At 41.2% G+C, this 23,412-nt stretch overlaps 1 protein-coding gene across 5 annotated transcripts; it reads right to left on the reverse strand.

Annotated features, from left to right (window-relative positions):
* Nucleotides 1-916: 916 nt before the first annotated feature.
* On the reverse strand, nt 917-22,157 carry LOC148870500 (uncharacterized). 5 transcript variants are annotated; one of them, XM_088969707.1, is made up of 3 exons: nt 21,930-22,070; nt 18,623-20,537; nt 917-1,806 (listed from the first exon to the last, which is right to left on the reverse strand). In XM_088969707.1, the coding sequence occupies exons 2-3, from the start codon at nt 20,262-20,264 to the stop codon at nt 1,778-1,780; spliced, it is 1,671 nt and encodes a 556-aa protein (XP_088825833.1). In that variant the 5' UTR covers nt 20,265-20,537; nt 21,930-22,070; the 3' UTR covers nt 917-1,777. The 5 variants fall into 5 exon arrangements, with proteins under 5 accessions (XP_088825833.1, XP_088825832.1, XP_088825830.1 ...); XM_088969706.1 differs by having other exon boundaries at nt 21,487-21,946; XM_088969704.1 differs by lacking the exon at nt 917-1,806 and having other exon boundaries at nt 18,391-20,537; nt 21,941-22,157.
* Between the last annotated feature and the right edge of the window lie 1,255 nt (nt 22,158-23,412).

A 23,412-nucleotide genomic window follows, 5' to 3' on the forward strand; every position in this document is an offset into this window, starting at 1 on the left:
CAGCAAGCCATCTACTTGCTTCTCTATCCCACAATACCCACCACCAAATTTGAATTTGTAGGGACCTTAAGTAATAAAAATATATTAAAGCTCAGAAAATTCCAACTCTGACCAGTATTGCATGAACACTAACATGGGAATTGGAATTTGATGCATTGCCAAGAGTCAGACCCAACATGATGAGAAAAGATGGACTCACAGACATGTTTATGGAAATGTACACTATTAAAATATTTCATTTTTCATCAAAACATTGTATACCTGCAAAATGGGGTATAAAATGTTGCTTTTGTTGCCAAGTAACTTTTGGATATGAAAAATGGCATTCATTTTATAAATTAGCTATTCATTTATGTCAAATAATCTAGGAGATAAAAGGGAAATTTTACATAGAAGTGTCCTAAGAACCTGTGGAGTGTCAGACTGTGACACATAACACATGTCCAATATGAACGCATCATCCATTTAGTAGAGTCCATGTATCACCTTCTAAAAGTTATTTTCTCCTTACCCTTCTGCAACCCCTTCATTCCTTTCTCCCCTTTTTCATCTTTTGATTAACCTTGGGGGAAACAACTCTGATTAACCACTAATAAGAATAGATAAACAAACAAAAGATACCATCTTTCCATTCATCCACCTTCTCCATCTCTATTCAGAACCTAACTTTTTTTTGAAAGGTAAAGTAATAATTATTGAATCAGCAAATAACTCAGTACAACAAAAGAGCCAGCCACAAGTAGCTGCTCAGATTTTAGGACAAGTTACAGATCCCAGATCGAAGTGGACTTAACTAATACAGGAACATTATTCAAAACCTAACTTTTCCAAAATGAAAATCAAAGAATCCCCAATTGACATGATTTTATGCTCTTTCCAAAGCTATATTTTTTACCTGCTACCACTTTTGCTAGAGTTTTTATATTCTCTACTACGTAATCAACAATCAAAATTTGATCCAGAGTCTGCTAGCTTTTTATGAATGAACTTTGCAATGGAGAAGCAATGTGATAAAGGGCATCTGTTATTTTGGCAAAAAAAAAGGACAATAATTCATTAAACTAACTTCAATTTACATCACCATACCGTGTTAGGCCCAAAAAAACTAATCCCTTAACCTGCTTGGTGGACAATTTCTTATCACCACATTTCCTTCCTGTCTCATTTTACTTGCTACCATATTACTAGGCTTCCTTTTTTTTTCTGATATCTTATATATATCAAAAAGCATTTCCACCCAACTCCCTCATTTTTGGGTTGTTCTACCTTTCTCCATTCTATAGTTCAAAGTCCCTTTCTTCTTGCTTTTCCTTTCCACCAAAATTGGTTTTTTTTCAATCTCCAATTCTTTTAAAATTTTAACCAGAAGCAAGATCGTTTGCTATTGATACATAGGAATAGCTTAAACTACAGATTGAATTGGTGTTGTCCTTCCAGCTTGTGACAGTGTTTTGACTTGCTATGCTTCAATCCTCTGCTTAACTCTTTCTACTACCTCTTCATACTCCCTCCATTTATTTTTCCCGCCCAAAGTTTAGAACCTAAATATTTATCATTTAGGCTCCTTTGTTTCAGTCCCATAAGATGCCAAAGATATCTTTGATGTCTTCTATATGTGTTGTCCTTCCATCTCCTCAAAAATTCCATGATTCCTTTAAACATTTGCAATTGAGAGGGCTCTGCTTTGCAGAAGAGGGAACATTCATCAGCAAAGAAGAGATGTATCATTGAAGGAGCACCTTTGCAATTTTTTATTCCTTCTATGGAGCCTTCTTCTTTAGCTTTTTGTAGCATTGATGTTAAAACCTGCATGCCAAAGATGAACAAGTATGTAGATAAGGGGCCTCCCTGTCTAAGCCTTTTCTTTGTTTCAAAGAAACGTGTAGTGGTTACAATAATATAGAATAGGTGGCAGTTGTAAGGCATTAAGAAAGCATTTGGATCCAAAGAGGAGGAAAGCCCATGATTTCCAAAACTTTTAGAATGAGCTTCCAGTTCATTCTATCAAAAGATTTGCCTTATCAATTTTGATGGCCACCCAGCCTCTTTTTCCTTTATTTTCTTCACTGAGTGAATTATTTGGCTAAGATTATGTCGATAGTAATTATCTCCCTTGCACAAATCCATCTTGATTTGAAGCAATTAGAATAGACAATAGCTGCTTGAATCTATTTCCTAAGAACTTAACAATAATTTTATAACAAACATTACACAGCCCAATTGATTGGAATTGAAATGGGCTTTTCAGGTCCAACAAGTATAGGTATGAATATTAGATTTATGTGATTTATTTCTATCATAAAACTCCAATTACTAAACAATTTTTGGATTATTTGAGTTTCTTCATTTTCCACTACATCCCAACATTTTTGATAAAATAATGTAGTGAATCCACCTGGCCTAGGAGCTTGGTCCCAATTGGAAAACCACCTCCTTAACTTCTAATGACCATCTCAGTAGATCTTCTTTTTGCTCTTCATCTTTTTTCTTTTTCTTTTTGAAACTGTAAGGTAAAGTAATTTCATTAATAATCTTAAAACCATACAACTATGGAACCCTGTACAAAGAGAATTGGTACAAGAGGAAAGAACCAATATACCTGGTACAACCAGCCCCAAACCAAAAAGACTATAAGCTCCTTACAAAGAGGAATTGATCAAAAAAAGAACATAAATGTCTGTTTTTGAACAATGGGAGATTTGCCAACCAGGAATGCACCATTCCCTAAATCCATCTATACACCTCTTCTTTTGTACTTTGTCTCCCTTCAAAAATTCTACTATTTCTTTTGCACCACACCACACAAATCCAACAGTCTTATCCAAATCCAGTAAGTAGAACCACAATGTAGCAACAAATGGCTAGAAGATTCCACACTTCCATTGCATAGTGTGCAAGCCATATCTGCCACCTTTGTACCCCCTCTTCTAACTAAACTGTCCCTAATTAGGGATCTTGTCCAGAACCGCAGACCAAAAAAGAAGAACAGTTTAGGTGGTGTTAATACCGACTATGTAGGGGTATTTTTGTCTTTATGCTTATGTTCAAGTTGTTGATGTGTAAAGTTATGTTAGATCTTATGTCCCTCACTTAAGTAGGGGCAAAGGTGTCATTTCCAGATTAATAGAAATATAAAAACAAATCTGGCCGAATGGGAGAGACTGATTTTCTCTCTTATTCGAACAGAACTTTCTCCTATTCTCCTCTTCTTCTTCTTCTCTCTCTTTTCCTCTTTCTTTTATTTTTGCTGTTATCACTCTAACAGATTTCAAGGGCAGACCGAATTCTAATATGGTATTAGAGCCAAACTGAGCAAATCGAAACTGCCCAGAATTCTGTTCTTTGCGCACCCAGTCTAAGGTTTTCTCTTGTTTTCTTCGCCATCAGTTGGAGATAAGGGAAAGGGCTGAAAAGGAGTGATCACCCTCTTCCCTTGGAGGTTTCTATGCCTCCAGTCGTGCAGTTCGTAGTTGGTTGTTATGGTTTGTGAGAAGCCCTCCCGTAATCGATGAAGGGAAGAAGGCTGATTCGTGTGATGCAATGGGTGCCTAGTGTAGTCTGATTTTCTGGTGATTAGGTAAGAGGTTTCTATGCAGTTTTTTGTTGTGAACCAAATGATAAGTTTGTTTCAGATTGTATGGTGGTAATTCAAGTTGTAGTGTGTTAGGGTTTATGCAAGTTTCAGTGTGATTCGAAGGGGGAGTGATCCTCAAACAGTGTGGTGAGTTTTCAGGCAGCCATGTGGTAGGGTTGTGGTGTAGAGAGTGCAGTTTTCAGCAATAATAAGTGCTGAAAACAGTGTTGTTCAGTGTGTAGTGTGGTTTAGTGTGCAGTGTGCCGAATTCAGCAATAACAGAGTTCAGCAATGGGAGACAACAGTGACAGTAAAACTAGTGTGGTGGTCCCTACTGACTACCTGAATATTCAGATGACCTCTACTAAACTAAATGGAGAAAATTATGTACCTTGGTCTAAATCTGTAAAAGTCTTTCTCAAGGCAAAGAAGAAGGTGAAACACATAAAGGAGGAAAAACCCTCCACTAATTCTCATGAGTATAATGACTGGGAACAAGAAGATGCACAGATTATCACATGGTTATGGAATGGTATGGAACCCAAGATTAGTGTGAACTTCATGTTTCTTGACACTGCCAAGGAAGTGTGGGACCATGCTAAGAAGTTGTATTCGGGTCAAGACAACACAACTAGAGTATATCAGTTGTATCAGGAATACTTTAATTTGCAATAGGGTAATCAGAGTCTTGAGGAGTACTATGCTAGTATGAGAAACATTCATAATGAGTTGAATGTTTATCACCCCCTCCTCACCTCTGATGTCATAATTCAGCAACAGCAGAAAGAGCAACTAGATGTGACTTGATTTTTTGTGGGGCTGAAATCTGAATATGAACCAGTGCAGGCTCAGATACTAGGAGGATCAGCTCTCCCTTCCTTAAAAGAGGTGTTTGTTCAACCTAGGAGGATTTCTATTGGATCTATCGAGAACTCTAGTGTTTCCGGCAGATCAGCCTTTGCAGTATCAAGGGGCCGTGGTGTTAGAGGTGGAGCTCGAGGAGCTCAGTCTGGCCGTAGTGGTAGCAATGGACCAATATATGGCCATAGTGGTGGTGGTAGACCTACATATAACAGTGGTGGTCGTCGTACTAGAGGTCGAGATTCAGGGGGAATCTGTGGCAAAGGATGTAGTTCGGGTCCGAGGAGATGTACACACTGTGGTATGGACGGACATACCATTAATTATTACTATGATTTGCATGGTCCACCTTCAACTTGGGACAATCATGCCATGACCAGTGACAGTAGCTTTAGACAGGAGAGTCATTCAGCTAATCAGATGCTATCTACATCCACAGATGTTCCCGGGAAGGAGATGATGAGTGTTCCCTGTGATGAGTATGAGAGGTTTGTCTAGGCCACACCTTAACAGAACACAGCCACTCTTGCACACTCAGGTATGGCTTGTCTAGCATCCACACCCAATCCCTGGATTATTGACTCTGGAGCCTCCGATCACATGACTGGAACTCCATGTGTGTTTTCTTCCCTCTCTCATTGCCCAACATCACAATTTGTTACTCTTGCAAATGGTTCCACATCCTCCATTTGTGGTGTTGGTAATGTTAACATGGACCCTTTACCCTTATCATCAGTTTTGTATGTCCCTAAATTTCCATTTAACCTTATGTCAGTTAGTAAGTTGACCAAGTCTCTTAATTGCATTATTACTTTTTACCCTTCGTGTGTTTTTCAGGATCTCAAGACGGGGATGAAGATTGGTGGAGGGCATGAAGCTGGTGGATTGTATTATCTTGACAATGGTGGAAGTACGTCAACGTCTCTCCAGTCATCTCTTTCTCCTCTCCAGTGGCACTATCGATTTGCTCATCCTTCACTGAAAGTTCTAGTCTCTGGTTCCTTCGTTGAGTCATCTTTCTGTTTTGGATTGTGAGTCGTGTCAGTTAGGGAAACATCATCGTGTTCCCTTTAGTCCTAGGGTTGATAAACGTATGTCGAGTCCTTTTTCTTTGGTTCATTCAGATGTTTGGGGTCCTTGTAAAGTAATGTCATACAATGGATATAAATACTGTCATTTTTGTTGATGATTATTCAAGGATGGCATGGTTTTATTTAATGAAAGAAATGAGTGAATTGTTTGCCATTTTCTAAAAATTTTATGATGAAATTCGCAACCAATTTGGTGTCCACATTAAAATTTTCTGTTCCGATAATGGTCGTGAATATTTCTCTACATCATTTCAAGAAAATTTGGACCAACATGGCATTATTCATCAAACTTCATGTACCTACACCCCACAACAAAATGGGGTGGCAGAGAGAAACAATCATCATCTTTTGGAAACTGCTTGATCCCTCATGCACCACATGAATATACCCAAACCTTTTTGAAGTGATGCGGTGCTTACTTCTTGCTTCCTGATTAACCGAATGCCCACATCTATCCTTGATGGTCATTCTCCATTCACCACTTTGTTTCCTACCTTGTCTCTGTTTCCTCTTTCTCCTCGGGTTTTTGGGTGTGTCTGCTTCGTTCATAATCTAGAGCCAAGAAGGGACAAGTTAGATGCACAGTCCATTAAGTACATCTTCCTGGGCTATTCCTGGACTCAGAAAGGGTATAAGTATTATTATCCTAGCTCTTGACGTTCCTTTGTGTGTGTTGATGCTACTTTCTTTGAGTCTACTCCGTTTTTCTTGGGGTCAAGTGATGTTTCTTCCTCCTCATCACCTCCTCCTCTTCCTTTTCCAGTTGCAAATCTGTTCCTCTTGTTCCAGCTGTGACCAAGTCCTTGTCTCCAGTGCCACCACCTATTGAACGGCCACCTATTCGCCAACATGTACCAACTCCTCCAGCTCCATCATCGTCAACAGATCCAACAGTCGTCCCCACACCATCCCCAACCCTAGTATCTAAACTTGATCTTCCCATTGCCTTGCGGAAAGGTAAACGCAGTTGTACCCTTCATCCTATTTCTAATTATGTTTCTCACTCACCTTTCTGCTTCCCATCACCAGTTTATCTCCTTGTTATCCTCTGTTGTTGTCCCTAAGGATGTCCAGGAAGCCCTTGACTCTCCAAGGTGGCGCCATGCAATGGAAGAAGAATTCTCAGCTCTAACTCATAATCATACATGGGACCTCACCATTCTTCCTCTTGGTAAGCAAGTTGTCGGTTGTAAGTGGGTTTGTACTATTAAGTACTTACCTGATTGTAGTGTAGAATGGCTGAAAGCTAGACTGGTTGCCAAAGGGTACTCCTAAACCTATGGTATTGACTACACAAAGACCTTCTCCCCGGTTGTTAAGATTGGTTCAGTTTGATATCAAAAATGCTTTCTTACATGGTGATGTGCTTGAGGAGGTCTATATGGAGCAACCACCGGGGTTTGTTGCTCAAGGGGAGGATGGTAAGGTGCGCCAAATAAAGAAGGCCATTTATGGACTTAAAATAGTCTCCTCGAGCATGATTTGATAAGTTAAGTGAGGTGGTAAAGAAGTTTGGTATGAAACAATGCCAAATTGACCATTTAGTCTTCAATCATGACTCTCAAGCTGGAAAGATCCTATTGGTGGTGTATGTAGATGATATTTTTATCACTGGGAATGATAAAGTGGGAATTAATAGGTTGAAAACCTTTCTACAGGAACATTTTCAAACAAAGGACCTTGGTAAACAAAAATATTTCTTGGGGATAGAAGTAGCAAGGTCTAAGCATGGTATTAACTTGTGTCAAAGGAAATATGTCCTTGATTTGTTGGAAGAAACAGTTTTGTTAGGTGCTAAACCAGCTGAAACACCTATGGAAACAAACACTAAGATGAATAGTGATATGGGTGAAGAGTTTGAAGACCCTAGCAGGTACCAGTGGCTTATAGGTAAACAGAACTACCTAACCATTACTCAGCCAGACATTTCATTTGCGGTTAGTGTGGTAAGTCAGTTCATGCAGAAACCTCGAGTTCCACATTGGGATGCAGTTCTAAGGATTGTGAGGTATTTAAAGGGGGCTCCTAGTCGTGGTTTGATATATAGAAGTGGTGGAAAACTTGAAATAGAAGGATATACTGATGTTGATTGGGTTGCTCTATATCCGACAGGAGATCTACAACAGGCTATTGTACTTTTCTTGGGGGTAATCTGGTGTCATGGAAAAGTAAGAAGCAGACAATTGTGGCAAGAAGCAGTGCAGAGGCAGGATATAGAGATATGGCACATACTACTTGTGAATTAGTGTGGCTAAGGAACCTTCTACAGGAGATAGGATACACTGTTGACACTCCAATGAAGCTCCACTGTAACAATCAAGTTGCAGTCCATATTTCCTCTAATCCAATGTTTCATGAGAGAACCAAGCACATAGAGGTCGACTATCACTTTGTGAGAGAGAAGGTGCTGAGTGGAGTGATAGATACTGCATATGTTAACACAGGAAACCAGTTGGCAGACTTGTTTACCAAAGGGTTGAGTCGGGGAAGAGTGGACTACATATGTAACAAGCTAGGATTATATGATATATACTCACCAGCTTGAGGGGGAGTGTTAATGTCGACTATGTAGGGGTATTTTTGTCTTTATGCTTATGTTTTAGTTGTTGATGTGTAAAGTTATGTTAGATCTTATGTCCCTCACTTAAGTAGGGGCAAAGGTGTCATTTCCAGATTAATAGAAATATAGAAACAAATCTGGCCAAATGGGAGAGACTGATTTTCTCTCTTGTTCAAACCAGAACTTTCTCTCCTTCTATTCTCTTCTCTTCTCTTCTTCTTCTTCTCTCTCTTTTCCACTTTCTTTTATTTTTGCTGTTATCACTCTAAACAGATTTCAAGGGCAGACCGAATTCTAATAGACGGAATAGTCCTTATCCAAATCCTGTCACTTGGAAAGAAAGAAAGGTTCTCCTCATCAAGTTGTTGTAAAAAGATTTTAAAGAGAAGGTCCCCGATTTCTCAAATAACCATTTTCTTTTGTCTTCCCCTGCTCCAGTGCTCCTAAGTCATAAAGAATCTGAAGCAGACTAACCAAAGAAGCCACCTCCCAGTCATTTAAATTCCTCAAGAATTGGGGGTTCCAAATACAATGCCCATTTTGCTTCTCCAAACAACCAGCCATTGGTGCATTCTTATTTATAGCAATCTCAAACAGACCAGGGAATAAGACTCTTAATGGACCATCCCCACACCAGTAATCCTTCAAAAGAAGCACCCTCTGACCATTGCCCACTTCATACTCCATACCCTTAAAAAACTGTGGATGAATTTTCCGAATTGCCTTCCAAATTGAACACCCATAAGACGATCTTACTTCTCCTGTCTCCCATTCCCTGTGGATAGAACCGTACTTGGATACAATTAACCTTCTCCACAGACTGTCCAGTCGGCCAGTGTATCTCCACAACCACTTCCCTAACAAGGTAGTGTTGACCTCTTTTACTGATCTGATTCCTAAACCCCGATTTTCCCTGGAGCAACAGACTTTCTTCCAGCTCACCAGATGACATTTTGACTCCTCCTTCCACCCCCTCCAGAGGAATTCTCTCATATCTCTTTCTAACACAGTAGCCCTACTTGCCGGAATTAGGAATAAAGACAAGTAATAAATTGGAAGGGAAGACAAAACACTTCTAATTAGAGTGACTTTGCCCCCTTTTGATAAGTATTTGGTCTTCCAAGAAGCCAATTTTCTATCCACTTTTTCAATGATGGGCTCCCAAATGGTATTGGATTTACAATTTTTGCCCAAAGGTATACCCAAGTATTTTGTTGGGACTTTACCAACTCTGCAACCCCAATCATTAGCACATGCTTCCAAGTTTATAACTTCCCCGACAGCCATTATTTCACTCTTTAGAATGTTAATATGCAAACCAGTGGCCACCTCGAACCATCTTAAAACTGCCTTCACATTCCAAATTTGCTCCCACGAAGCATCATAGAAAAAAAGAGTGTCATCTGCAAATTGCAGCAGAGCAATCTCCACATCCCCATTCTCTACTTGGAAACCTTCCACTAGCCATCCCAGTCGAGCTCTCCCTACAAGCCTAGAGAGGGCTTCTTTCACACATGAATAGAAGTGGGGAGAGGGTATCCCCTTGTCCTAAACCGCTAGAACTCTGAAACAGCACAAAAGAACTCCTATTTACAAGCATTGAGAACAATGAGGAAAATAAACACACTTTTATCCAATTTCTCCATTTCTCGGCGAAATTCATCCTCTTTAACATGTAGTCCAAGAACTTCCAATTCACATGGTCATAGGCTTTCTTCATATCCACTTTACCCAGCAAACCCGCACGACCACTTCTTCTCCTTGAGTCTATTATTTCATTTGCAATGAGCACTCCATCCACAATCAATCTTCCTCTGATGAACACACCTTGAGATTCAACAATCAGACATGATACCACTTTTGCCATTCTATTTGCCAAAAGTTTTGCTAGTATCTTGTACAAGCTACTTGTTGAGGGCCCGCGAATAGGATCTCGTCACGGGTCGGTCCACGGGGAAAACCTCATGTTTTCCCTTGTCCCTTCCTTTTCTTGAGGTACCTATCTTGGTGCCTTGGTGATTTGTTCAAGAGATCACCAACTCTCCTTACTCTCTTCTTGACTGAATATTCGATGCCTTCATTCAATAATAGTGGCTCCTTAAATAGGAGATTACAAGAGTCCTGTTCTTAGGGAGACTCTTTGCTGAATAAGGAGACCTCCAGCTCTATCTTGATAAGATAAGACTGATAGGATAAGATAAGTCTCTCTTAATCATAATCTAATAAGATAAGATAATCTAATCTACTAACTTAATAAGATAAGATAAGAACTACAAGATAGTCTAATCTAATCTGCCGAATGGATAAGACAGTTGCTACCGAATTGGATAGGATGAGAACATCGAATCACTGTTGCGGCCGGCAGATCACTACTGCTTCCGGCGGCAATGATATTTCTTCCCGAGGAACACGTCCATATCATTACTCCCCTCCTGGACTAAGAGCTTGTCCTCGAGCTCGAACTCGGGATATGTGGCTTGGAACTTGGTCAAGGGGATCCAGGTGGCTTCGGCTGATGGTAGGCTGTCCCATTCCACCAAAACTTCAAGAATACCTCGATTGATACGAGAGCGGATGAGAGCCCTAGGCTGGGGAATAAGTTTGCCTTCTTTCAAGGGTGGCAGGGAGGGGACTTGGCCCGGAGGAACAACCGTAAATGGTTTTAGCAAGGAGATGTGAAAAACATCATGAATCCAACTGTTCTCCGGTAATTCCAGTTGGTATGCCATTGTGCCAATCCGCCGCAGAACCTTGAAGGGGCCATAGAATTTAGAGGCCAGTTTAGGGGCAGCCCTGTGGCGCAAGGAGCTTTGTCGGTAGGGCTGGAGTTTCAATCAAACAAATTGTCCTGGTTTGAACGACAATTCCCAATGGTGCTGGTCATAAGTGAGCTTCATGCGGAGCTGGGCCTGCTGTAAGCGAAGGTGTACATCGGCTAGAAGGGCATCGCATTCTTGTAAGGAGCGATCAATTTCCTCCAAACGAGTAGAACCAGGTTAATAGGATAACAAGCGAGGAGGGTCCCAGCCATAGACGACGCGAAAAGGGGTCATGCCGAGGGAAGAATGGTAGGCAGTGTTGTAACAGTACTCGGCCCAAGGAAGCCAATTCACCCACCGTCGCGGTTGATCCCCCACGAAGCAACGGAGATACATCTCGATCACGCGGTTTACCACCTCCGTCCGCCCGTCGGTCTGTGGATGATATGCGGAGGAGAAGGCCAAGGTGGTGCCATGTAGCCGAAACAATTCCTTCTAGAAGGCACTAGTGAAAATCAGGTCCCTGTCGCTGACGATGGATTCCGGTAACCCATGTAAGCAGAAAACATGCGTAAAGAAGGCGAGGGCAACCGAAGTGGCATTGTACAGGTGTGATAGAGGAATGAAGTGGGCATATTTAGAGAAGTGATCCACCACCACGAACAGGACTGATTTGCCGCCTACCTTGGGTAGCCCCTCGATGAAGTCCATGGAGATGTCGGCCCAGATCTGTGTTGGGATCGAAAGGGGCTGAAGGAGGCCTACCGGGTGCAGGATTTCCCATTTATGTTGTTAGGCACGTGGAGAAATTTTGGACAAAATCCCGAATAGAAGTCTTCATACCTCGCCAATGGAAATCAGCTCGAACGCAGTGCAGTGTTTTCTGAATGCCCTCATGGGTGGAGTTATGGATGCTGGAGACGATGGCGGGAATCAACGGAGAGTCTGGTAGAAGATGTACCCAGCCTTTATACAGTACCAACCCATCATAAAGGGACCAATCGGAGTCAGCGGCCCCGGACTGAAATTTTTTGTACAAGGAGCGACCATTCAGGTAATTGTGGCATTGCCTTCTTGATGTCGTCTCCGGGGCTGGGAAATTCCACACAGAGACATCACGTCCTCATCGCGTCTAGACAAAGCATCAGCCACGCGATTCGAGGATCTTGCCTTGAGGCTGTAGTGATGAGTCGAACCCAAGCAGTTTGCTAACCCAATGCTGCTGAGAAGTGGTGAGTTGTTGCTCCAACGAGTACTTGAGGCTGTAGTGATCGGTTTTGACAACGAATGACCGCCCCCACAAGTATGGCCTCCAATGTTGGACGGCTCTAGCTAGCCCGATTAGTTCGCGCTCATAAGCTGTAAGTTTCAAATGTCGGTCGGCCAGTTTGCGGCTGAAGAAGGCAATCGGGTGCCCTTGCTATTGTAATACGGCCCCAATACCCATTCCAGATGCATCGCACTCGACTGTAAATTCGAGAGCGAAATTCGGTAATTGCAGAACTGGGGTGGAGGACAGGGCATCTCTTAATGTCGAAAAAGTTGCATCGTCTCACCGAAAGGAATTTTTCATTAGCAGGTTGGTTAATGGGGCAGCCAACAGGCCATAATTCTGCACAAATTTGCGGTAGGAACCTATTAACCCTAGGAACCCGCGTAAGGCCTTGGCGGATTGAGGCTTGGGCCATTCCTTGATAGCTTGAATTTTGGAACTGTCGACTGTCACACCTTGCCTGTGGATGACGTGACCTAGATAAAGAACCTGTCGCTCCCCGAAGGAGCACTTGGACCGTTTTAGGAAGAGTTTTTGTTGGCGCAGGAGCTCGAAAATGGTCCGCAGATGGTGCACATGTTCCACCCATGATTTACTGTAAACGAGAATGTCATCAAAGAATACTAAAACAAATTTGCGCAGATGGGGCTGAAACACCTCGTTCATCAATGACTGGAATGTGGATGGGGCGTTGGTGAGACCGAATGGCATGACTAAAAATTCAAAGTGACCGTGGTGGATTCAAAAGGCAGCCTTCTCCACGTCTCTGGGAGCCATTCGGACCTGGAAATACCCGGACCTGAGGTCCAACTTGGAGAAGTACTGAGCACCATGCAGCTCGTCCAACAGTTCGTCCACAACGGGAATAGGAAACTTATCCTTGATCGTCCGGCTATTGAGCTCTCTGTAGTCAACACAGAATCACCAAGTTCCATCCTGTTTGGCTACCAACAGAACCGGCGAAGAGAAGGGGGAGTGACTATTGCGTATGATCCCTTGTTTCAGCATCTCAGCACATTGTTTTTCTATTTCGTCCTTTTGTAGGTGAGGGTAGCGGTAAGGCCAGACAACGATTGGTTTTGAACCCGCCACCAGAGGGACTCGATGATCGCATGCTCGGGGAGGAGGGAGTTCCTTGGGTTCCTGGAACACGTCTGAAAATTCGGCGAGGAGTCTTTCCATGGCTGTCGTATGCGTTGTTTCTATCTGAAGCGCATGAACCTGTGGTGTCCTCTCCTTTACCCTGCAACCTTGCCAAGAGACTTGCTTCCCATTCAAGTGGAATGTCATTGTTAGGGTGCTGAAGTCCCATAAAATTGGACCTAGGGTGATCAACCATTTGACCCCAAGAACAATATCGAAACCATCCAAGGAAAGTACGAACAAATCAGCAGAGAATAGTTCAGAGTCGACCTGTATCTAGATGTCCTTACAGATTCCGGGACTATGAACCCTTTCACCGTTTGTGACGGCTACCTATAGTCATGGCCGGAATTCCATTGGTAGTTTTAACTGAAGGGTGGCTTGCTCACTTATGAAGTTGTGTGTGCTCCCTGAATCGACGAGTATGCGCACCGGATTACCTACTATTTGTGCCTGCAACTGCATGGTCTGAGAGGTTTTTACTCCGGTGATCGAAAGGAGAGAGATCTCTGGCTCGAATACGACGGGTTCTTCTTCATCCTCCTCTTGCTCATCCACTAGGAGGCAGAAAAGCCTCTTGCACCTATGTCCCGCCGAGTAGAGATCATCGCAGTTGAAACATTGGCCCCTCGCTCGGCGCTCTGCCATCTCGGCCTTGGTCAAACGCTTAATGGGTGGAGCTACTATGTTGCTTCCTACACTTGCTGTCGATCTGGAGATGTTGTTTGTGTGAGGCCTCAGTTCCCGACTAGTTGCAAAAGAAGGGGTCGCTGTCGCTGATTTCGGGGGTGCCCATGAAGTCGGCGAACATCCCATATTGTAGGTCCCGCGGCTGAGTTGCAGCTTGCGCTTGAACGCGTGGGCTAAGTTCATGGCTGTAACCAGGTTGGGGGGATTCTACATCTCCACGTCCACCCGTAGGGGTTCTGCTAACCCTGCGGTGAACATGTCTACCTGCTGATCCGGTCGTACTGAAGATGCCCTGGCGAGGAGGGTCTAGAACTGGCGCTGGTATTCTGCCACCGTGTTGGTTTGTTTAAGGTTAATTAGCTCGCCTAAGGGGTTGCTTGTCAGTGGGGGCCCAAACCTAAGAAGGCAGTAGGACTTGTACTGGGTCCAATTGAGCCCGGGTTCTTCCTATTCCAATCGATAGAACCAGAGTTGCGCTTCCTCTGTTAGGTGAAAGGCGGCTAGGCTTACCTTGTCCCAGTCGTCTATCCGTTGATTTCGAAAAAATTGCTCGCACCGATACAGCCAGCCCAAGGGATCTCCGTTTCCGTTGTACGACGGAAATTCCAACCTGTTGTACTTGGGAATGACCACGGCCCCCCGATTGACGAACTGTTGTTCGCCGGAAGACTCAAGCAGATCTGGTCGGCAGCCGCTCATGGCTATCACCCCTTTTGTGTTCCTCTCTTTGCTAGAAAGGAATAACTCCATCAAATGTCGTAGCTCCCTGACTTCATCCTTGATCTCACGTACTTCTGAGCTGGTCTCCACGAGCTGGTGCTCGAGTTCGTGGACCCTGAACGGCAGCTACTCCAGATCACCCATGACACCTTGCTCTGATACGAAGTTGTTGAGGGCCCGCGAATAGGATCTCATCACAAGTCAGTCCATGGGGAAAACCTCATGTTTTCCCCTGTCCCTTCCTTTTCTTGAGGTACCTATCTTGGCGCCTTGGTGATTTGTTCAAGAGATCACCAACTCTCCTTACTCTCTTCTTGACTGAATATTCGATGCCTTCATTCAATAATAGTGGCTCCTTAAATAGGAGATTACAAGAGTCTTGTTCTTAGGGAGACTCCTTGCTAAATAGGGAGACCTCCAGCTCTATCTTGATAAGATAAGATTGATAGGATAAGATAAGTCTCTCTTAATCCTAATCTAATAAAATAAGATAATCTAATCTACTAACTTAATAAGATAAGATAAGAACAACAAGATAGTCTAATCTAATCTGTCGAATGGATAAGACTGTTGCTGCCGAATTGGATAGGATGAGAACATCGGATCACTGCTGCTGCCGACGGCGATGATATTCCTTCCCGAGGAACGCGTTCATATCACTACTCACTAGACTAATGAGTCTAAAATCACTCAACTTCATTGCCCCTTTCTTTTTAGGTGATAAAAGTGTGGTTTAAACTTCTTTCAAGAGCACCCCTTTCATGTAACTCCCTTAACACATTCATTACATCTTGTTTCACGATTCCCCAACATTTCTTATAGAATGAGTGTGAACCCATTGGATCCACCCCAGGGCCTTATCCCCCCCTCTAAACCTTTTAGCACTTCCTACACTTCTTCCTTAGAAAGGGACTTCTTCAACCACAGACACCTTGAACTCTGCCTCCATTTGTTGAACTCCCTTTTAGCCAAGTCTCTTCTTTTTCTTTCCTCCCTACTTATGCTACCATTCTCCTCCGCCCTATTGATTTCACCAATCACCTCCAAGCCAACTGCCTTCAAATATTCTTTTTGGAGACAATCTTCTATCTCATTCCTTGAAAGTTAGCTCCTTACATTATCATCTTTGAGCCACTCAATAACATTCATTCTTCATCCTCTTTGACCATGAGATTAAAAAAGAAAAAGTTTGTATTATTTATCAAAAAAAAAATGTATTTTTACCACCTTGCTCTATCCATAACTAACATGATTTGTGTTGACACATTTTCTCCTCTCTTTTGAGCCATGCAAATTATTGTTGTTTCAATTGGTTTATCAATTTACTATTGCCCACATTGTCTTCCTTCTCTAGATCCTCTATTTGCATCGCATTTTCTTGAATTTTATGTTGGATCTATCCAAAGCAGTCCTTATTATTATGCCATATTTTTATTGTGTAGCCAAACCCCATATAGTTGGGGCAAGGCTTAGATGATGATGATGATGACGACGGCAATGATGACAACGATGGGGATGATATTTTTTATTATTTCTTCACATTCTTCACTCTAAGTCCACATGGGTTGAAAATGGAATGGGTTTTTTATGCCTTCAATGTAAGGATTTGTATTTAAAAGTATTGGGCAATGGTCAGACCCTATGGAGGCAAGATGCTATACCTTGGCCTCATCATATAAAGTACACCATTAAATATTAGCCTAGACCTTGTCTAATTTCTCCTTCACGAGACTCAATCCCAACTCTTTGTTTGTCCATGTGTAACAAGGGCCAATGAACACTAGGTCAATTAGGCCTTTGCAGTCTTAGAAGTTTTGGAGGTGTACTGATACATGTTGCCTATTGTCCATTTTCCCTCTATACTCTAATTCTTCCCCAAGATCACTGAAATCTCCTATAATTAACCAGAAGAGGTTAGATGTGTTTACTATATTTGTCATCAACTCCCAAAACTTTTTTTTCCTTTCTCCTTGTGGTGGGCCATGGATAAAAGGTAGTAACCAAGGATGGTTCGGTGGGTGGGATAAAATTTCTAGTTAGAGTGTTAGACATGACTTTCATTTGTATCATTCACTTCTACTTTTATTTCTTCCTTCCATGCACATAGAAGACCTCCCTTATTACTTGCTGCCATGACAATATGTCTCCATCCATAGCCTAATATATCAACCAACTTCTTTCCTTTTTCTTCTCAGCTTTGTCTTTGAGAGGAGTATATCAGGGTTGTACTTTTTTAATGTTTTTTTTTTAACTCGCCTACATATATTCTCTCCCTTGCAACCCCTTGTATAAGGTATGTTTGGTAGCTCTTGTAAGCAAAAGAGAAAAGAGACAAGTGAAAAGAATGTTTTGGAGAATCAAAAGCAAGCGGGCAGCAGCCCCTCTTATTATATGTAATAGGGCAACCATAACAAGAGGAGAAAAGACAGAACTACCCCCCTCCCAAAGGAAAAAAGAACATAAAGCCAGTACATTAAGAGTAACACACACTATAACACTCCCCCTCAAGTTGGGCTATATATATATATATATATATATACATATGGAGTTTCTCAATTTGACCAAGCAATTGGACTTCTTGTTTCCCTACTTTCCTCCATTTGCATGGTTCCAAGTCTTAATTCTATCACATCTCTAACATCACTGTTCATGCTAGGAGAGTCACTTTTGAAGCTACAGTTGCTCACCAAATTTTTGACAGGGGAAATAATTGCATGGTTGGGAGTTTGGCTTCTTGAAAAAAAGATCTGACTGAGAATGAACCAGATTGATCCCTCTTCCAAGATCTTCTATCTTCTTGGTCCAGGCATGGGGTGACTCTTTAAAGTTTAAACCAACTAATAAAAATTTAATCATTATATATGCCTATGATTGTTTTACTAATCAGTAGATTATAGTTTTTCTGTTTGGATCATAATTCCGTGGTTATAGGAGTTTTAAAGTTTGTAATGGAAGCCAAATATAATCCAATGTAATCATATTCTGTAAAACTCTAAAAGTGTAACATAACTCTGAGATCTGAGTTGACCCTATGATTATGAGTCAACTACACTCCTGGCCTTGCTGAGCTGAGTCAAAACCTGAGTCAATGAGCTCATGGGACACAACAGGAAGAATGGTCAGTATACTTGGGCTTCTTAAAAAAAAAAAAAAAAAAAAAAAAAAAAAAAAAAAAAAAAAAAGAAAAGAAAAGAAAAGTCATGCATTGTACAGGAATCTGGGCTGATTCTATAATCCAATGTAATCATATTCTGTAAAGCTCTAAAATTGTAACATAACTCTGAGTTGACCCTATGATTATGAGTCAACTACACTCCTAGCCTTGCTAAGCTGAGTCAATGATCTCATGGGAGACAACAGGAAGAATGGCCGGTATACTTGGGCTTCTTAAAAAAATAAAAAATTAAAAAATAAAAAGTCATTCATTGTAAGGGATCTGGGCTGATTGTATATTTTCATACTTTTTGCGGATTAATACATTACCTTACCTTCTTCAAAAAAAACTATCGAAAACACACAGGAAACTTCAGAGCGTTTCAGTTAATTTTTCTTTAAGTACTCAAATGAAACCATGGTTGACCTACAGAACAATGCAATTGCCAAGTTTTGATGCCCAAAAGAAATTATCTTAACCATTTGAAACAGGTATGTTCCTACAGATAATTACTCAAGGAACAATATATCCTTGAAATAAGGAAGCTTGTCAAAAACCAAACAGGTGAGGGTCAAGAGGTGGAAATACTCGCAATTACCACAGGTGTATTGTAGCAAAAACATGAAGAATGTCTAACTAAGGAAATAAGAGAGATTAATTCAAAACACTTATCTTAAGTATATCTCTGCACAACATCATGTATATTGCAGAATACATTGCAATTCAAACAGGACATTGTTGATTATCATCTCTTTGTACCAATGAAGATACAGGAGGTGACATTGTGTTGTCTGTACCTTTTGTAGAAGACTCTTCCTCAACCATGAATAGCCGCATGTCAGGATTATAATATTCTTTTGAAATTCCACTCAGACTTGATGAGCTTTCCGTCCTAGGCTTTGATGGACTAGAGTTGTTCTGAAGCAGAGAAATTGAGCCAGAAGTGGACTGAAAAGAGCCAACTTCACAAGGTGTTGTCCGGTAACCCTCTTCAGTTTGCCTTTTATATAATTTATCTTCCACAATATCATAAAAATCTACTGTCCTAACTTCCTGAGCAAGAGAGCATGAACAACAGAAAAGCCACTGTGCACAATCAATCACTGCTGGCTTACCACAACAGAAGCCATTATCAGGTAATTTGAACTTCTTCCTCATCTGGATCCTCCAGAAGCCCCCATACAGCAAACCAAATACACAAAGCACGATCCCTGTCACCCCCAATGCCTCCCTAATAACTTCATTGTCAATATTAACTGCAGCCAGGTTGAAAATCCAGAAAGGAGCCATACAAAATAAAAGAAAAGTCGCAATGTGAACATACATATTTCCAAACCCAAGTCTCTCCATGTTCCACCCAAAGACGCAAAAACTACAGAAAAATGAGAGATATGCCAGAGAGATGTCATCCCAGAAATCAAACAACCCACCTCTCCACTGAGGGTTATTCTCAACAACCCTTTCCTCGCTTCTTGATGCAAATGAGAATCTCTTCTCTAATGACTTGTTTCTTGGGGAGCTAGTGATAATCTGAACATATGCTTCCTCATCCATTTCAGATTCGTATTCCTTTCCAAGAGGGCTAAGAATTGAGTAGAGTCCAGCAGTTGCAGGTGCTGCAATTGCAATAGAAAGGCAAAGACCAACTCCTATAGCAGGTCGCTCAGATCTCCTATACCCTAAGTTAAGGCTGCACAGGACATACTGAGCAAAACAGTTCACATGGAGTAGAACAACAACAACCATCATATGGGCCCATTCGTGGGGTTTATAAGTTCCGTTTTTGCAGTAAATCTTTCTGAGTCTAGAGATATCCCCTGGTCGCCATCTGAATAAAAGCACTAGGTGGTGGAACCGCTTAGGATGTTGGTAAAGGCACATAAGTGTAAAGAGGGCATTGAGGATTTGATTATTGACTTCAAACCAGACATCTCTCTGGGATTTCCTTGGTAGGACATTGTTCAACATTCCAGTCATGACGAGGAAGAGGATAGCACCAGAGACAGCAACACAGGTGATCCAAACAAGAAGGGCCAAATTTAATGGATTTCTGATCCACTCTTTGCAGATTTTCCTCAGAGATGCCCAATCAATTTTCTGAACAAAGACCAAATTAAAACGATTTTGGGAACCTTGGCTAGTAGAAGAAGGAACTGAACGTGAAACTTCATCTCTTTCCTCAGCAATTTGCAGGAATTTAGCTGATGGAGAAGCCAAAAGACCAGTTGAACCAAATTTCAGGATCCCTACTCTACTAGGAAGAGCCGTTGAAACATCTGGAGACCCTTTTTGAGGGTTTTCTTGGCCTAGCAGTCCTTTTTGAGATGATGACATGTGAAATGGGACTCTGGCCATTCCTTTAGAACCATTTGAGATTGGACTTGAGCCTAGTTCTTCCTGAACTTCCTCTGTTCCCTTCCCATAACTAGCTGAAATCATTATTGAGATAATTGGGAATTTCCAGGTTCCCTTGATACAAAGAACCTCAATTGATACAATGCTGCTCAAAAAAAAAAGAAAAGAAAAGAAAAGAAAGTTCCGTTGATACAAAGAACCTCAATTTCAAATTGTATAAACCTTTGCTGTTTTCTGTCCTTTAACAGAACACCCAGGAACAACTATGAGATCAAAAACTTGTGCTACAATTCATCATTTTCTCCTTGGATTGTGACAAAAAGCTGAACCTCTACTCCCATAATCATTGTCAGGGTCCTGCACACATCCCAAAACCCCAAATAGCAGGCTCAATTGGTATTTCTATCATGAGAGCTAAAGAAAACTATTAAAACTCAAAGAAGTGAAGCAAAAAATTCTTCATAAAAGGAAATGGAATATAACTCCTAGTAAGACAGGATACAGGGAAAGGAAAACTCAGCCTCTAGTGATTCAAGACCAAAAGTGTGATTCCGTTACATTATATGTACAAGGAATATCAAAATGTGCTAGTAATAAGATGAAAATGCGTGTAAATACATCCTTCACTTCTCCAATGGAAATTTTAACCAAATCAGATCAAAACATGGGGGGAATTCAAGAGTAGCAGGTTTCCCTACAAACTCAAGCCAGAAAAGGGTAAGATACAAACAAAATAAAAGTGTAACTGTACAAATCTTTGTTTAAATTCTGAGCATAACCCAAAAACAAAGCAAATAATCTAGTATTGAATAAGGTACCAAAAGAAATCCATAAAGTGTAATTTAGAAGGTATTCAAAGCCTCAAACTTCTTTCCGGTTCATATTCTGATCAAAAAACACGTTAGACTGGTGAATCTTTTTGTGATAGCTAGACTGATGAATTTACAATTTAGTCCATAAACAACAGAACTTGAGAATACGTGAAATTCAAGGAAACCAATATTATACCCATTTCAACCGAATAAAGTGAAAAGGGTAGGAGAAATCTAGTTCCATATAGTTACTGGTAAGCCCCTATAACCAAATTTCGAAACCCTGAAGTCGTATTCATCTCACATCTCATATGATATGCTGTTCAATAGAAACCATCCAAATCAAGCAATTTAGTTCAAAATGATCGTAAAACTGAAATCTATCAAAAAACGGCTGCAAAAGAAAAAAAAAATGAAGTTTATGGTCGAACCACTAAGGAAATTCAAAAAAATAAAAAAAACTATAACTTAAAAAAAGAAAATAAAACGCTTACAGTTACAAATACATCTAGGGACTTTGATGGATAGATACACCGGCTGATGAGAGCCTGAAAAAATATGAACTCCCTTTTCCTTTTATTTTTTGGGTTCATGGGACCAAACAACGGAGGCCCCTCCCCAAATCCATCCATAAACCATAACTGATAACCCCACCCTCGAGTGGTGTAGGCGGAATTCCCGAGTCTCCGCTACAACCAGCGAGGGATCTTACTTTACTAACTGAGCCAGTCAGCGGTTGGCACCTACGAGGGATCTTGCTGTCAAATGCAAAAGGTAGAAGATATTCTCGAGGAAAGTGAAGACACTGTGGCACCATAACATAAGAGAACTTCAAAATTCTCGACAAGTAAAAAAACTGAAATTAACGGCTGGATAACCCTGTGAACGTGATGGACACGTAATAAGTTGACACCGGAAAGGAGAAGAACCGACGAACCTGCAACCTACCTGTGCTGTAGTAAGCTGACTTCTCCCAGCACTTTGTGCAGTATGAACACAGCTTGATCTTGTGCCACATGGACATGGTTGTTGAGTTCCGCTGGCTGCCGCTGAAAAGTCTATCCGTGTTAGTTTAGTGTTAGTTTAGTAGTTTACACCCTCTCCTATTGGTCATAATATCTCTCTTTAAATTATTAAAATCTAAGAAACAAACGATATTTCCTCCATTTTACATGCCAAGTATGAAATCAATATTTATATGATTAGATCTTGTGAGGATTGAAACAAAAGCATCTTGTGATAGTTATATTTGGAATGGTTTGGGATCAAGTTGGTGGCCTTCCACCTATTATTTTAAGGAAAATTATCTAATTCCTCTTCTATGAAGACTCTGGCGATAGGTTAATTATTTGGGTAAATGCATTTATGCATAAACCTTTTCATGGGCGGGGTAGCCTGATGGGCCAGCCCGACCTGGTTTGACCCCCAGATGGGCTTGCAATATGAACTTTAGCCTGAGTTCGACTATTTTATGGGTCGGGCTTGGGATTTATCATAAAAGCCCGGCCCAACATTTTGTATTTTATTGTAAACCCTAGTCGATTAACCTTTTTTTATTCCCTCTTTTCATTTTTTATCTTTCTCTCCTCATTCTCACTCTCAAGAACTAGCACGAATTCAGGCAAGCAGCCACCGTTCTCAGTCTCAAAGGCGATAAGCGTGCACAGGCACCAATCTCTCTCTCTCTCTCTCTCTCTCTCTCTCTCTCTCTCTCTCTCTCTCTCTCTCTCTCTCTCTCTCTCTCTCTCTCTCTCTCTCTCTCTCTCATGCACTGCTACATATTCTCAGGAACCAACGAACTCAAGCACCGGCGATGGCGAACTCAAACACTGGCACCAGTCGTGGCACCATTGAACTCAGTCGCCCTACATTTCAACCTCTGTTAGGTCGGGCTTCGGGCTTTTTATGAGGGTCGGGCTTGGGCCCAAGTTGTAGGCTCGTTGGTCAGGCCGGGCTCGGGCTTGAGCCTGAAGAAATCCTATAAATGAAAAGAAAAAGCCCAGCCCGAGCCCGGCCCATGAACAGGTCTATTTATGCAATAAGTATGACTTGGAAAAGTGTTATTTAGGTCAGTATATTTATTGGTGTTCTTTTGCAAATAAATGTTAATTTGGCAAGTGAATGAATTCAAAATAAAAAGAAAAAAGAAAAAAAAATAACTTATATGCTATAATTTGATCAATTTTCTTTCTCTATGTGTACATAATTTATGCACGTGGAAGATGGATCAAATTTTATTTCTTTGGGATGAAGGTTGGGTTAAAAATGATTGGCAACTTAAGACCTAATTCCATGACATCAATCTAATTGGTCTTAATTCAAGTGGATCATAAATATATGTAATTAATGCCATCGGATGTGACTATATCATTTTTCAAATTTGACTAAGGGTACCTTTTTAAACGATTCCTGATCTCCTA

The sequence above is a fragment of the Nelumbo lutea genome, chromosome 2 (assembly GCF_056320005.1).
Source record: "Nelumbo lutea isolate HS-2025 chromosome 2, American lotus-T2T, whole genome shotgun sequence".
NCBI classification, from domain to species: domain Eukaryota; kingdom Viridiplantae; phylum Streptophyta; class Magnoliopsida; order Proteales; family Nelumbonaceae; genus Nelumbo; species Nelumbo lutea.